General features: G+C 40.3%; 1 protein-coding gene across 2 annotated transcripts in view; it reads right to left on the reverse strand.

Annotated features, from left to right (window-relative positions):
• The window catches only part of DNTT (DNA nucleotidylexotransferase), a 432,122-nt gene that overhangs the window by 121,258 nt on the left and 293,491 nt on the right, over nucleotides 1–17,373 (reverse strand). For both annotated transcript variants that reach the window (XM_089690283.1, XM_089690284.1), the window contains 2 exons: nucleotides 2,899–3,001; nucleotides 2,070–2,330 (listed from right to left, as the gene is read on the reverse strand). In XM_089690283.1, the coding sequence (XP_089546409.1) occupies nucleotides 2,070–2,330; nucleotides 2,899–3,001 (364 nt within the window). The remainder of the gene's footprint in view (nucleotides 1–2,069; nucleotides 2,331–2,898; nucleotides 3,002–17,373) is intronic.

Raw genomic sequence — 17,373 nt, forward strand, 5'->3', positions numbered from 1 at the left:
CTGCTAGTAACACACTGTTCAATTGTGCATCTGCTGGGGGAGTGTTCGACTTTATACATACTCACACAAATTCATATGTACAAAGTAAATGATAATAACATTTTGTAAGACAAACCTAGAGATCCTTTGCATTTGCTCTTACAAGAAGTTACCATTAAAACAAGAATTCTGGGTAACAGAGTGATATTGGCTTAATAATATATAGACAAATAGCATCTTCTTACAGCAAAATACTGTATATTGTCTTGTGTATATTTTAATGATCAGACATCATGCAACAAAGTATTTTTTCTAACACATATAGGCTAGCCTATTTTTTAAGAATTGTTTATTTTTAAACATGCAATAGCATAGCCACTTGTGTAGGCTAATTATCGGATACATTAGGCAATAATGATCCATACAGGGCAATTGGGTACAGTAACCCAGGGCTCAGAAAACAGATTTTATCAGTCTCTTGAAATTAAAGTGAACTTCAGGGTAAAGTAACAAGTCCATTTAACTGCAACTTCCTTCCCAGTACCTTTATACACTTTGTTGCCACTTACCTATCAAAATGACATTAAATACTTAGTATAGTATGGTGGAGCAAATGATTTTCTCTCTTTACTCCCTTAATGCAGCATTGGGAGCCAGTGTGGCCAATCATTAGGCTGGTTCACTATCACGTGAGAACCTTGGCCTTGTGTAAGCTCTGACCAGATTGATCTGGAACTGATATGTGTCATTTTATGCTTTGTTTGTTTTATTTTAGTGGAAAAATGAGGCAACAGTGTAGCAAATAGAAGTTTAAGCAGTGTATGAGAATGTGTTACTGACAGTTATGAATTGGAACCTGCTCACTGGGAGATTTCCCAGTAGAGTTCCTTGGCAATAACAAGGACCACTAACTGCCTGAATAGTTTGTTATTACCTTCTGAGACATCAAAAATGGCCCAAAACACTTCAAGTGATTCTCAAAATCATAAGCATCAGCTGCTTTGATCAAACCAAATGTGGTCATTTTTTTCATCAAACTATCTTCAAATGCTATTATATTGAAGCTGATTCCTGTAATGAGTTTTTTCAATGAAGACTCTTTAAGTAAATCAGCCATACTGTGTATCTTCTAAATCAGCTATATTGTATTTCTCCTTGTGTTTCCTGATAAATGCTATTATGGTATGCTGTTCAAAGCTTTACTGAACTGGCGTCATTCTGGACTCAAACCTTTCCTTCCAACCTCATGTCAAATCACTTACAAACACATGCAGGCTCCACCTCCGCAACATCGCCAAGATATGTACCTTCCTTACCCCAGACACCACTAAACTACTCGTACACTCCCTGATTATCTCACGCCTTGACTACTGCAACTCCCTCCTCACCGGCCTACGCCAGCGCAGGCTCTCCCCGCTTCAGACCATCCTGAACTCAGCGGCCAGACTCATCCACCTCACCAGCCGCTCCACCTCTCCCTATCCCTCCACTGGCTCCCGGTTGCCCATCGCATCAAATTTAAACTACTAACTCCGACCTACAAAGCCATTCACAACACTGCCCCTAACTACCTCACCAACCTGATTTCCAAATACCACCCTACCCGTACCCTTCGCTCCTCACAGGACCTCCTCCTATCTTGCTCCCTGGTCTCCTCCTCCCACGCACGACTGCAAGACTATTCCAGGTCCTCCCCCATCCTCTGGAACTCACTACCCCAAACCATCAGACTGTCACCTTCTCTCCTCACTTTCAGGCGCTCCCTCAAATCCCACTTCTTCAGGGAAGCCTACCCCACCCTCATCTAACAGCCATTCCCCTTCATTCCTCCCACCACTCCATCCCCCACAGCCACTTCCTCCTGTACCACTACCCCCTCCCTCCTAGATTGTAAGCTCGAAAGAGTAGGGCCCTCTAACCCCTCGTGTGCTGTTTGTTGTTGCTGTACTGTTTCATGTATTGTCCTCCCCCCCCCTCTATTGTACAGCGCTGAGCAAACCCTTTGGTGCTATATAAACTCGATGTAATAATAATAATATTAATATTACAAAGCTAGTTGACTTGAGGGTACTAGGAAAGTATATCCATACCTGTGAGCCTGTCCATCCAAGAAGTGCAAAGGCATATTGCTCATATGGGGTTACTACCAAGTCTACGCGAATAGCCTTCCAGCTTCTGTGGGCATCAGATCCTTTAGGAGCATTGCTGTTAGCATTTTTACTTTCTTCTTCTTTCTGAAGTTGAAGAATTAGAAAGCACTTTTGGAAATGATCAAGTGAATCTACACATCTGCTCGGGCGTTTTGTGTCATCAAATGTAGACTCCACAATGTCATGGAAAAGCAGTAAGTTCTAGAAATAATAATAACACCATAAATGAACATCTCATACTACGAACCTTAACAATATGTAAAGAGGACTTTAAATTTAGCTCCTCTGGCACCCAAAGACAGCCATGGTGGTGTGTCCCGTGTCCTCTGGCAAACTATAATGTGCAGGCAGATACAGCCCGTTAGTGGTCTGAACATACTGTAGATCTCACTTTTTATCAATGTATACTAATATTTTAAAAAATCTTGGTTCCCAATTATTTATATGCTTGGGGGTATCATATACTGTATGCAGGTGTCATGCTTTGCTCAATAATGCAGCACAATGGCTGTGCAGCTCTGCTCCTAACTCTCACTGTAGGTCTCAGTCATGTTTTGTTTTTTAACTATTGTGTTAACTAATAGTTTAACTAATGTTTTAACTAATAGTCTGTATGTGGCTGACACTGCCTGAATGAATGGGCCCCTTAGGCTGCCATCTATAACACTGCTGGCTTATTGTCAGCTAATTATATCTGTAGAAAGTAAATCCTGGATGATTTATTATTACAGAGGAGCATCATTATTTATGGTGATAAAATATTACTTACCTGGTACTTCAGTGCATTAATGGTTTTGTGTAAAATTGTATTTTCATCTTCTTTATGGGGACATGTAATCAAGATATCCACATCATGGCCGATATGCTTACCCCTGTAAAAATCATAGAGATATCATACCAGTTAATACATTAAACAATTTATGAACATTCTTTAAAGCCCAACTCTGGGCAAAAGAAATGATTTTCTATGCAGTGGGGATGTGCCTGCACAGGTTAACTGCTCATTCTTGTCTAGATAACTGGAGAACAGAGATTGGGACCCGCGCCGCAATTCGTGGCCACTGCTGTCAATCCCCGGGTCTTGTCCTGTGATTTCTCAACGAAACCCGGTAATCTCCGAGTATATCCGATGGGGGAGAGACCTGTGTATAAACAACACAGATATGTCCCCTGTCAGGTCCTGCACACTACTTTGTATGGCTCTGCCTAGCAGAGCCATACAAAGCAATGTGCTTACAGTGTAAAGCACTTACACAACCCACAGTGAAACAGCACACAGTTAACCCTTTTTATTAGCATTGATCACTGTATTGGTGTCACTGGGGATGTCAATGACACCAACTCAGTTCACCCCAGTGTCAGAATACCCACAGTCCCGCTATAAGTCGCTGATCGCTGCCATTAATAGTAGAAAAAAAAATTCCAGCATTTAACCTCTTCAATACAGGGCACTTTTACCCCCTTCCCTCCCAGGCCATTTTTCAGGTTTCAGCGCTCTCACACTTTGAATGACAACTGCGCGGTCAAAACAACATTGTACCCAAACTAAAATTTTATCATTTTCTTTACACAACTAGAGCTTTCTTTTGGTGGTATTTAATCACCGCTGGGGTTTTTATTTTTTGCTAAATTAACAAAAAAAGGCCGAAAATTTTGAAACAAAAACACATTTTTCTTTGTTTCTGTTATAAAAGTTTGCAAGTAAATAATTGTTCTTCATAAATTTAGGCCAAGATGTATTCTGCTACATGTCTTTGGTGAAAATAACCCAAATTAGGATGTATTTTATAGTTTGTAGGAAAGTTATAGAGTTCACAAACTATGGGATATATCTGAATATTGATCAATCCTGAAGTACTGACAGCCAATCTAATTTCTTGAGGTCCAAGAATGTCAGAACAGTACAGATATCCTCCAAACAGGGGCGGACTGACCATTTGGAAACTCGGGCACCACCCGAGGGCCCAGGGTCAGTAGGGGGCCCCATGAGATGCCCCTGGTTTCATAGGCTATTTTGAGTTTGGGCAAGGACACAGGGGCCCCATGATCCCCTATTGCCCGGGGGCCCCATGAGTTGTCAGTCCGTCCCTGCCTCCGAATGACACCTTTTTGCAAAGTAGACAGTCCGACATACTTCATAAGAGGCATGGCGAGTTTTTTAAAGTTGTATTTTATTTTGTCATAATTTTTCGGAAAATGAAAAAATGTAAAAAATTATTTTCACTATTTTTTTTTTTTTTATCACCAGTGCAGTACAGCATCATCATATAACTGGCATGGTGGTGATCAGGGACACTGACTGGTGACAGTATGAAAAAAAAATATTTTTTTTTATTTTTTTTTTTTTTTTATTTTTTATTACATTTTTATCTTTTTTTTTAAGATTTTTTTCATATTTCACTATGACTAAAGTAGTACAATGTTACCATAGTAACATTGTACTACTTTGGGGAAGTGATCAGTATTGTTTTGTTTTTTTAACACAATTTGCTTATAGCAAAGAATTACTTTGCTATAAGCAAGCATTTACCTGAATGACATCAATTCATTCAGGGTTTTTTTTGTGCTTAGCTGTGATTTGGCCACTGCTAATCACATGACACATGCACAAGCTGGGCTTTGATTGGCCCAGCTTGTGCATGTGATCTCTGTGACCATTCACAGCTAGACACACTAGTAAACTATGGATGGCATGAATGAAGCCATCCATTGTATACAACTGTCATGTGACCTGCTGTGATTGGTCACAGCAGGTCATATGGTACCAGCAATGGGGCCGGTACTGAGATCTGTCATCGGCCATGTACACGGCCGGTGACAGATCACGCCGCTGCGCAGCTCTGCAGGCACACAAACTGCGTATGCCCGAAAGGACGCAATATGGCATCCACCCGGAAAGGTGAGGGTTTTTGCCGGCCGCCATTCGGCCATAGGCCGGGAGGGAAATGGATATACTGCCATTTGTAAACACTATAACTTTAATGTAAACCAATTAATTTACACATACTGGGATTTCTTTTAGCAAAGACATGTAGCAGAATACATTGTGGCCTAAATTTATGACAAAATTCGATTTTTTAATTTTTTTTACTGGACATGTTTAATAGCAAAAAGTCAAAAATATTGTTTTTTTTCTCAAAATTGTCGGTCTTTTTTTGTTTATAGCACAAAAAATAAAAAACTCACAAATACCACTGAAAGACAGTTCTATTTGTGGGGAAAAAAGGACGTAAATTTCATTTGGGTGTAGCATTGCATGACCGCGCAATTGTCAATTAAAGTAGCGCAGCGCTGTATTGCAAAAAATGGCCTGCTCAGGAAGGGGGGTAATTCCTCAGGAGGGCAAGTGGTTAACACTGACATCATGCTTTTATTTATTTATGTAAAACTTTTATTCTAAAAGGAAAAAAAAACAGTTTACTGTTAATGATTATAAACTGTTAGCTGGAGTTTGGCTTCAACGTGTTAGTGTATTTAAATCTGCTAATACATTAAAAATTACCCTCCATTCACACTGGCAATGCTGCTGTCTGCTGTGCCCCATGTGCTCCTTCATCCAGAGTGTGGGCACTCTAATACATGCGGTGTGTTGCTGGCCACATCACCAGGTGAAGACAGAGGTAAAAAGTCTAAGCAAAAAAAAAATGAATGCATCCTACACAACTAATAATTGGTAAGCTGCAATAAATTAAATGTTTGCTTTTGGGTTTAATAGTGCTTTAATATGGTTCATTTAAGCAGACAAGTGGGGGAGGGGAGGGGGATTAGACACTCATTTTGTTGTGTAAATGTCATCTTGCGCTCATAAATTCTGTAAACATAAAAACATATCATTGCTCAATACACTAAAATGGCTGTTTAGCATAATATCAAATAAATCCCTTAGTATCCAAGTTTCCCTTAAAATACAAACATGTATTTTAAGTAATACATAAGATTTTGCTTATTAAAGTTCACAGCCATGTTAACAGTAAGAATGATGCAATGTCTCAGCTACATAGCATGTCAATCTTCTGGCTTAGTGGGGCAGATTGACTGAATCCGGAAGCTGAGCATGGTGGCCAATCAGCTTCTAACCTCAGCTTGTTCTATTAAGCTTTGGCAATAAAACCTGGAAGCTGATTGGTTTCTTTGCAGACGTGCACCTGATTTTGCATTCTCCAGCTTTAGTAATTAAGGCTAGGTTCACTTCTCCACGTTCCTGCGGGCTGCGTTTTGCATGGACATGAGAGCCCATTCATTTGAATGGACTTCTTGTTCCCCGGGACATGCAGGGAAGAAGTCCCTGCACTTCTTCAGAAAACGGAGCCCGCACAGGAACCTCAGTTCCCAGTACGGTTGCGATTTCCAGTGTGGGCAGTGGGCCATTAGAAATAATGGCACCCGCCAATGGGTCCGCATTCCACTGTGCGGGTCGTGCGGATTTTTGTGTGGATCCGCAGTGGCACCACCCGCACAGAGCCAGTGAACCAGGGGTAAATCCCACAGTTTTTTTATAGGTAGGCACGTAATGTGAAGAAATGGCAAATATTTATATACAGTACATACAGTATTTGCATAAATTCCCCAAGTTTACTATAGACATTTTGTTGAAAATATATTCATATTTGGGGGGAACTATTCTTATACATCATTAAAAACCATTATTAAAATAAAATAAAAAAGAAAGGTAAGGGGAAAAGGAACAATAAGGCAGGAAAGGAAGGTTTGTTGGGTAGAATCTATTAATATTGTTTATTTTGTACACTACATAAGTAATATGTAGTGATTAACCACTTGCCCTCCTGAGGATTTACCCTCCTTCCTGACCAGGCCATTTTTTGCATTACGGCGCTGCGTTACTTTAACTCACAATTGCGTGGTCATGCAACGCTGCACCCAAATTAAATTTATGTCCTTTTTTTCCTACGGCTTGAGCTTTCTTTTTGTGTTATTTGAGAAACAAAACTATATTTTTGACTTTTTGCTATTAAACATGTCCAGTAAATAAAATTTTAAAATTTCATCATAAATTTAGGCCAAAATGTATTCTGCTACATGTCTTTGCTAAAAAAAAATCCCAATACGTGTAAATTAATTGGTTTACGTGAAAGTTATAGCATTTACAAATGGCGGTATAGATACTGGAATTTTGTTTGTTATTATTTTTACTAGTAATGGCGGCGATCAGCGACTTATAGCGGGACTGTGGTGGATATTCTGACACTGGGGGGAACTGACATCCCCAGTGACACCAATACAGTGATCAGTGCAAAAAAAATAGCACTGACACTGTACTAATGGCACTGGGCATGATGGGGTTAACATGTGGGGCGATCAAAGGGTTAACTGTGTGCTGTTTTACTATGTGTTGTGTCTTTGCTTCACTGTAAGCTCACTGTAAGCATACTGCTTTGCATGGCTGTGCTGTGCACAGCCATCCAAAGCAATGTGCATGAGCTGACAGGGAGGAGAACTGTTTTGTTTACAAACAGTTCTCCTTCCCTTTGGAGATGCTCAGCAATCACCGGGCGCTGGTGAGTAATCATCGGGTGTGACCGGTGATTGACAGCCACAACCGCAAATGGCGGTGCGGGTAGGTCGCGCCCGCCCCCTACCCGGAAATTCTAAATTACACACACACATATATATATATATATGTGATTTTGCGCACCTGTGCCACCCTGTAGCAGTATTTCTGCTATAGGGCGGTTGGGAAGGGGTTAAAGTGCCCATGTTGCTGTTTAAAATATTAATTAATTACTAACCTGCCTAAGAAGAAGATTAAAGTGGTTCTAAAGACTGAAGGTTTTTTTTTAATTGAGTTCACAGAGCAGATTAGTACTTGTTATTTAAAACACAAAAAATATATGTGTTTAAAATCATTTGGATACTCACCTATCCAGTGTTGAAGAAAGACATGATAAGGCTCAGGAGGGAAGTGTTTTCAATATAAAGTCAAACTAGCAGGAGGGCAGTTCAAAATTAATCTTAGAAAGTATTATTTTACCAGCAGAGTAGTTGATGCTTGGAACAGACTTCCAGCAAAGGTAGTGAGTCAGAGTAGTACAGTACAGTATCCAGAAGGTACAGGCAGGGGCGGACTGACAACTCATGGGGCCCCCGGGCAATAGGGGATCATGGTGCCCCTGTGTCCTTGCCCAAACTCAAAAAAGCCTATGAAAAAGGTACCAGGGGCATCTCATGGGGCCCCCTACTGACCCCGGGCCCTCAGGCAGTGCCCAAGTTTCCAAATGGTCAGTCCACCCCTGGGTACAGGTAAGCTCCCTATGCATAATTGCAATCAAGAACGTTCCAATCATGGGTCCGCTGTCCTGAGCTAGGACATGGCAGTGGGAAGTGGTTAAAAAATGTTGAAAAATAACAGACTTACTGGCCAAATCAACAGATGAAAATAAAGAGAAAAAGTCAGCCAATATATTACAGTTGTGTTATGTAGTTTAATATCACTTTAAATGTCTACATTGCCTGCTGCATGTAGTCACCTTGGTGTCCTGTAGTGAAGTAGGAGTCATCGAGTAGAACCACAATCTGCGGCGAAGGACTAGGAATCTGACACATTTAGAAGTGTTTTGGATACAGAAAATTCTTTGGACAGCATAGGTCTTTACGATGGTTATAGTGGTTGTAAACCTTCACATATACAGTATGTATCTGCAGTCTTCTCTTCTCTACAGCCATTCAACTTCCAGAATTTACACAGCTTGTCTAAACTTTCAGAAAGCAGGGGTGGGGAGCTGAAGTTACACTCTGTAGAGCTTAGTGAGAGCTGATTGGAGGGAAGGGTCACACCCATGTCAATCACAAACTGTGTGCTGGAGCTCCCTCCTCTGTCACCTTTTTATCTATTGGTGTCAGGAAAACTTGTCAGAATATGCTGATAACAAAGGAACAAGGCAGAAGAGAGAAATGACACTTACTGCTCTGAATTGAAACAATTACACACTATAGAGGGATATGCTTTGTTCATATTTAATGTCTAAGGTTTACAACCACTTTAAAGTAGTTGAGAACATACAGTGTTATAGAGACTTTCTAAATTAGTTATAACTATGCCGGCACCATAGCAGTTTTTGCTTTCATAAATGTTTCAGAAATTATCTTTTTTACAAAAAAGTTCTATCTTGTGACCTCTGCCTGGACAGAGCTGTGTTTTTTAAAAGTCTGCAGCTACAGTACTTTTCTAAAAACTAGTTGAACTTACTCTTTAAAGTGGAACTTCACTCTCTGAATCAACATTGATTATTTGTAATCCTTATGCTGCTAGGATTAATAAATAGAAATTCTATCATATTTACCTGTTTTAAACCTTTTTTTTTACATTCCTTCAGTTACTTACTGGTTTCCATGCCTATAGGCAAATTATGTCATACATCCCAGGAGTCTTCAAGAGGGAAAAAGGGGTTTGCTGAGCTAAGCACACCCTCCTGTTTGGATGCCTGAGCTAAGGACAGATGGAATCCAGGAAGTAAATGCTACATGAATCATCTGTCCGCAGCCAGAAATGCTAGACGGGTGTTTTTCAAAGCAATTTCCCAGCAAAATAAGGCATGGAGACATGGAGGGATGGGGGGCTTTGCTTTGAATAACAAAAATGAATTAAATAGCATTTTTGGTTTTGGTTTGTGGTTTTCAGATGCAGTGTAGTTCCGCTTTAACCTCCCTGACGGTATTCCCGAGTGTAGCTCGGGGTAAAGTTTCAGTACCAAAAGCGGTAACCCCGAGTTACACTCGGGAACACCATGCATCTGTTCTTCACTTACCTTGTCCTGCGCTCCCGCGATGTCCCTCCTGCAGTGTCCCCAGCAATGTAATCCAGCGGATGCCGGCATCTGTCATCTGGGTTCCGTCCCCTGCGAGCGTCGGGACGTATGGTGGACGGAACCAGCGGGAAATTTGAAAATGACAAAAAGTGATATTCACTAAAATCACTAAAATCACATAGTAAAACATTACTGTATCAAACCATTTCACATACATTTTGTCCCTAGTGCTTTGTCCTGTGCCCTGCCTGCATTTTTACTGTTCTTTCTGCCTGGAAACTGAGAAATGTCCATGGCGTCCAAAAGCGTCCCTTTAGGTCAAAAGCGGTTTTAGACCAGCTAGAGAACAGTGATAGTAAATTAGATCTACTTGCACAATTGAGTGATAATGATTTGTGGGGAAATTCGTCATCAGACACTGAAAACGATTTTGCGACTTTGCTCAGTGATGTGCGAACTTGGCGCTATATTTCAAATTTCAGTGTTTTTGGTTTGATTATATTATTGAATTAAATTTATTATTATATTATTATTTTTTATGATTATTTATTATGTTATAATTTATGATTTCGTGTTTCAAATTTTATCATATCCGGAATGTTTACTAGACTCGGACAGATTTCAGTCAGTTATTCCTAAAAATTACAGGCCTACAATAAAAAAATACATATTTCCATGCAAAAAAATGTACCGCTTTGATCACAGAAATATGGACATAATCTGACCGCTAGGGAGGTTAATAACCTCTCTTATTGGAGCAGACATCTCGGTGTACTACATTTATAGCCAGATTCACAATTTTTTTTGTGATGGGAAACTTTTTTAGAGTTTTAATTAGAATAGTTGTTTTAACCATTTCCCGCTTTATCCAAAGCTAGTTTTGGCTTTAGATACACTTTACAACTTGAGAAGAGAGATGGTAAAGAGCTGTTGTCCTTAACAACCAATCACAATTCTGGTTTATTTTGAAAGGCGAGTGCAGACTGGCTGTTCTTGGGAACCATTCAGTTTTCTGTCTTCCTGTTATAATGAGATGGGTTTAATGACTAAATGCAGACATTTATTACAATTATAAGACTTTCTCCATAATCATATTATTTGTGCCCTTAGCACGGGTGTCGGCAACCCGCGGCTCCAGAGCCGCATGCGGCTCTTTTTCACCTTTGCTGCGGCTCCGGAGCACACTGCCCACCAGGTGACAGGCAATAGGGTTGCCGTAGCTCAGTCGTTGGCAAGCCGCGGCTATTTACACATTGTAATGCGGCTCTTCTGTGTGCCGGGCGCCCGCTCCCCTCCCTCCTCTCGGGCGGCCGCCCCAAAAGTCAGGACTCTGCAGCTAGCCCAGCAATGGGCAAACTACGGCCCGGCGGTCCTTTTAATCCGGCCCGCGGAGCGTGGCAAACATTGGCTGTCAGGATGTAGGCGGGGCAGCGTGACGAACTCCTCTCCTCTCACAGTCCGCCCTGAAGACCGGAACGGCGCGGGAACACGGCGAGAGGAACGCGCGGAGCAAAGGTAAGTGAATTGACACAATATGGGGAATGAATTACTATAGGGGGGATGAATTACTATATGGGGGATGAATTACTATGGGGGATGAATTACTATATGGGGGATGAATTACTATGGGGGATGAATTACTATATGGGGGATGAACTACTATGGGGGATGAATTACTATATGGGGGATGAATTACTATGGGGGATGAATTACTATATGGGGGATGAATTACTATGGGGGATGAATTACTATATGGGGGATGAATTACTATATGGGGGATGAATTACTATGGGGGATGAATTACTATATGGGGGATGAATTACTATATTGGGGATGAATTACTATGGGGGATGAATTACTATATGGGGGATGTATTTTCAGTTTTAAAAATGTGGCTCTCAAAATAAATTTCAATCGTGGTTTTGGCGAGATTTGGCTCAGTTGAAAAAAAAGGTTGCCCACCACTGACCTAAGGCTATGAATGTGATTATGACGATACACTGTGGCCCTGATTAACCCTTTGCTTACTGGGCCCTTAAACCCCCTTCATGACCAGAGCGCTTTTTGCAATATATGCAGGGTCGGATTTGTTTTAAATGTTGCAATGGTTTTGCGGCTCCCAGTCTTTTTTTCCCTCTCGGAAACGGGTCCAAGTGGCTCTTTATGTCTTAAAGGTTGCAGACCCCTGCCTTAGCAGAAACATATTAGTGAATGCAGCTCATGGGAGAAAATGTTCTCCATTTCTTGTTAAATAGCCATTATAAGGGAAGGAAACATTCTCAACATAGAACAGTGTAACATGTCTGAAAATAGATTCCTGGAGGGAAATTTTTACTAAAACATGTGCTTCATCTGGCAAAATGATCAGCATCATCGCTTTGCAAGCACACATTTTCGAATCAGATTCACTCCAATGCAGATCATTTGCTCTGGTGCCATCTGAAAATAATTAGAATATGCTATTTCTGTCAGAAACCTGTTTATAGCTTTTTTAATATGTACAATTATTTACAAACGTGCTCTACATATTAAAGAGTTCAGATTTAGCATTTATTCAAAGGGAATTTCAGCTTAAATGAAAGTGCCAAAAAAAAGAATACCAGACAAGTCAAACTAAAATGTAAAATAAATGTGGTCTGCATCCTGCAGTGCTGTGGGACTTGAGCTCACTTCCCAACAGGTATTTTATCTGCATGGAGTTTGTCTGCTTTTGCTGTATTTGGTGGGTTTTCTCTAGCTTTCTTCAGTGAAAAAAAGATCTGTTCAGGTTAATCAGCTTCCAGAAAAACTGGAATGCAATGGGGTTGATTTACTAAAACTGGAGAGTGCAAAATCTGGTGTAGCCGTGCATGGTAGCCAATCGACTTCTAACTTCAGCTTGTTCAATTAAGCTTTAACAAATAAAGCTGGAAGCTGATTGGTTTCTATGCAGATCTGCTCAGATTTTACACTCTCCAGTTTAAGTAAATCAACCCCATTGTGTATGACTATGTTACATTAGATTGTAAGATCCTTTGAGTACTGATGCCAGACACATGCATTGTCTGTATTTTATCAGTTTTGTCCCTACCTCTGCTCTGTAGCTAGCAGATGCTCTTTGTAGTTAGTCCCACCCTTCTTCTTCATGCTTTAGTCTCCATTCACCACATGTACTGTATTCTGCTGGAACTAGATACACTATGATTTGTTTGACCTGTCTGATGTTCATCTATTATGATCTGCACACATTTTTGGATTAAAACTTTCTAGGATCTGCAAGATATATTTTGGATCGAGTCACTGTCTGCCAAGCTACTGAGACTGTAAATTAGGCTATCTCACCACAACTGGATCAGTCATAGAGATTACATTTTCAGTGTTTAGATTGCGTAAGCAGAACAAGACTCATTTACCTTACCGCTCAGTGCCTGCCATCACTCTCTGACACTCTCTTCACTGCCTTTTGCTTACCCAATGGATACAAGTCAAAATTCTAACAAAAATATCGAACAGAGTCCACAACTCTGCCCTGAGCTACATCCCCCGTCTTGCCTCAATATATCACAAAACTGTCCTCTCCACCACTCCCAAGGACTCCTCCTCTCTAGCTCCCCCGTCACCTCCTCTCATGCTCTCCTCCAGTGCTTCTCCAGAGCCTCTCCCATCCTTTGGAACTCCCTAACCCAATCTCTCCATCTATGTTACTCTTTCCACCTTTAGCCAATCCCTGAAGACTAGGGATTAGTTCAGGCATATTTGGATTCTTGTCGAAACCCACTTGACTGGTTAAAACTTCTGCTCATATTGTTGCCCATGCTTTCTGGTCCTAATGGCAATCACCCCTCACCCTCATTTCTTCTATGGCATTGAAGGAACAGGAAGTGAGAAAACTCCACAAATAGGTCACAAACAGAAATACAAACATGGTTGAAATTCTTACCAATCCTATCCACCTAAGAAAAATACATTTGGCTGGGGTTAGACTTTAAGGTGTATGTATACCCAAAACATTTTTAGCAATACATAGAGTACGGAAGAGTTAAAACCCTTGTCAGTTATTTTTAGCTGTCAGTGTCACACTGGGGAGATTTACCTTCACTTCCTGTCCTAGCGACACAACAGGAAATGAAAGGAGGTTTCTCAAAAGTGAGCAGAATTCCTATGTTGGAGAGTTGTCACTGGAACAGATGTTCTCATTGAAGATTTTCCCTCACCTCTTGCTCTGATGACAACTCAAACCTTTTGACATCACCTTCTGTCACCAGCACAAATAGAAAGTTAATCTCCCAAAAGGGACACAGACAGCAATAAAAATGTACAATATGGAAAATAATACAATCAACTTGCCTATTCATTTCTTTTTTAAATTATATCAACTAATCTGTACAAGGAACACCTATGAAATAGGCAGTAAGAGAGATAGTGTTAAATATGAGTTTCTACAAACTTGGTTATACTTTACTTCATTGCAGTTTAGTGCTTCTGTTATATATTAGACACCATTTCAATTTTTACAGGAACAATTTTGCATCGTGGATATTATTGTAAGACATTCCTGAACAAGAGTCCTGGATAGTTGAGATGCCAAGCAGCTGCATTTATCGCATTCATTTAATGTTGCTCATGGTTAGCCACTAATTAACTATGTAATCCTTTATTTTAATGTAACAAAAAATTGTTTTATAATAATGGATGTATAACGTTTTGCAGCTCTGACTTCCCACAATTTCAGCAGAAAGGAATTACTGCAAGCCTATTATTATATATTCAGCCACAATTTTAGCAAATATGTTCATTTGCCCAAAGTTATCATTATTATTTCAGATATATATAAAAAGCTCAAATTAACAATAGCAGCAATTATTGTAGCATTAGCTGGCCAATAACAAATTACAAAAATGTAAAATTATTTGAAAACAATAAACTCCTAAATTGTAAACTCCGAGGAGCAGGGCCCTCCTATCCCTCTTGTACTGAACTGTATTGTTGCTGTATTATCTCCCTTTATATTGGAAAGCGCTGAGCAAACTGTTGGCTCTATATAAATCCTGTATATTAATATACACCCTTGCTGTGAGGACGTCTCCTCACATATCCATCTTCTTGTGTCTGGGGCTGCTTAGAATTGGGGGATATGAAGTATATCTGGTGGACATGTTTTAAGGTCCAGAGGCTGTGGATTCAGGTATATACCATAATCAATACAATACTTCATCTTAATTTAAAGCACTTTTGCATCAACCGATCAAGCATGTTTCACGCTGTGAGTGCACATTAATATCTTTATGGCGAATAGTGAAGGCATGAAATCACTGACTGTTATCTTCAACGAGGTGAAGAACCACATGCAAAGTACAATGAATAATGAAAAAGTTGTGGCGGTTCTGAATGACACATTTGACAAATTTTGCTTATCTGATAACCTTGGCTTGATTATTTTCCACCTTCCCACTTAACAGTGCGATTTCTAGGATTTTGAATTGTGCATTATAAACTATGCTAATTGGGGTGTAGGCCTCTAGGGTTTACCCCCTTTTTTGTCTCCACTATTCTTTCCATCCTTTCTTTATCTCTTTTGCTTAATCAATTGTCATTCACTCTCTCTGCCAGATTGGGGTGCCCTTATTGTTACTCCCCTTTCCACAGATGACTAAGGCCACCCAACAAATGACACCATTATAACTAATCCACTTCTGGGCCTGAGATTCGTCAGGTCCCCACTGGCCGATCATACTAGTCACCTTCCTTGTAATGCCTCTTGATATGGCCTTTTTCTATATTTTCTATGCCTATTGCTTAGCCTGCATATTATGTGTGTTGTTTTATGCATATGATGTACTTAAGTTCCATCCCTAAGAAAAAATACGAAAATACCAACATTCATTAGTGATTCACTATTCCCCTCCCACACTAGGATAGTGGATGACGATGGCAAACGAAACAATGAAAATGGGGGATCAGAATATGTCTTTAAGGTAACAAGGAGAATGATTTTGGGCCTTCTGTCTCACTCATTATCCAACAGTTTTACGACCCCCTCTGTGAGTGGTGTCCCCCCCCCCCCAGTCTTTGCTTTTGCTCTGTCTTATCTCTAGTCTAATCCTAGTTTTATAACCATTGCTGTGTACATTTGTTTGTGTGTGGTTTTTTTTCAGTTTTTTTTTTCTCGCCCTTTTAACATTTCCTTTAACATTCTTCTAAAACTTTGTGTAGTAGTACTGCCTGGACCTTGAAGAAGGGGACATACCCTGAAAGCTTGTCCTCAAAATTGTATGTTAGTGCAAATAAAAAAAGTATCACGTCAGTACTCTCATGTTGTTATTAGAAGGTCCTTTATTTTTTGTCTAGGGTTGTCTGCTCTATATGTTCATTGTCTAATATACTGGTGAGCAGAGCCAGTTTCAATGTGCTATTGTTAACACCTTGTCCCCTACACAGTCTATTTGTACTGTTTAATTGTTTACCAAATCCATTGAATTCTGGTTGTACATAACTTTTGTACTTTCTTCAATAAAATGTAAGTAAAAGAAAACAATAAATACCAGGCAAAACTGGCATATGCCATTTTTTTTCTAATTGTGCAAAATTAGATTTTTAATGATAGGACCACTTAAAGGAAACATTTTTTCCCCATGCAATGGGGCTGTGCCCGCACTGCATGGGTTAGCTGCTTGTTTTTGTCTAGGGGTGAGGAGAGTGGAGATATACTTACCTAATACACCGATCCTCCGAGTTCAAGACTGGTCCTTGCTGCTCCTGCCCTCCATCTCCAGCATGCTAGTGGTCTTGTGAATGGACTGTTCCTGATGTCATCAAGCCCATACACTGGCTTAGGTCAACTTGGGTCGTTAATAGTTTATTAAAAATGGAATGTAATATATACACAATTAAAATCACAATATATCACCTTGAGAATGCAGTGCAGAGTGGCCGGCAAACCTCCTCTCCTTCAATACAATGGTAAAGCAGTGACTCGTAAAGAGTGTATCTTCCAGGTGTGATGATGGTCTCCACCTTACACGTTACACCCTAGATTGAGCTTCATCATGTATATTTGTGTTGAAACACATGTTGACTGTTAAAAATGTGTAAATATTAACACTTTTAGATTCAGGGAGTCTCTCTTCTGGCAGCTACCTACAGCCAGGGGCGGACTGACCATTTGGAGGGCCCGGGGTCAGAAGGGGGCCCCATGAGATGCCCTTGGTACCTTTTTTCATAGGCTTTTTTGAGTTTGAGCAAGGACACAGGGGCCCCATGATCCCCTATTGCCCGGGGGCCCCATAACTTGTCAGTCCGCCCCTGCCTACAGCTATCATTATATCTACCCTGCAAGGAAGGCATCACTGCACACAACAAATCTTAAGTGGCCAACCACAAACTAGGTTTTTTGCATGTGCATAGTTTGGGTGGTCTCACTCATCATGCTGCAATATTAAGCACTTTCAAGATATCTTGCTTTTAGTTTTTTTTTTATTATTATTACGTTTAATATTCATATA

The sequence above is a fragment of the Staurois parvus genome, unplaced genomic scaffold, assembly GCF_062004578.1.
Source record: "Staurois parvus isolate SC_StPar_1 unplaced genomic scaffold, SC_StPar_1.0 ptg000525l, whole genome shotgun sequence".
NCBI classification, from domain to species: domain Eukaryota; kingdom Metazoa; phylum Chordata; class Amphibia; order Anura; family Ranidae; genus Staurois; species Staurois parvus.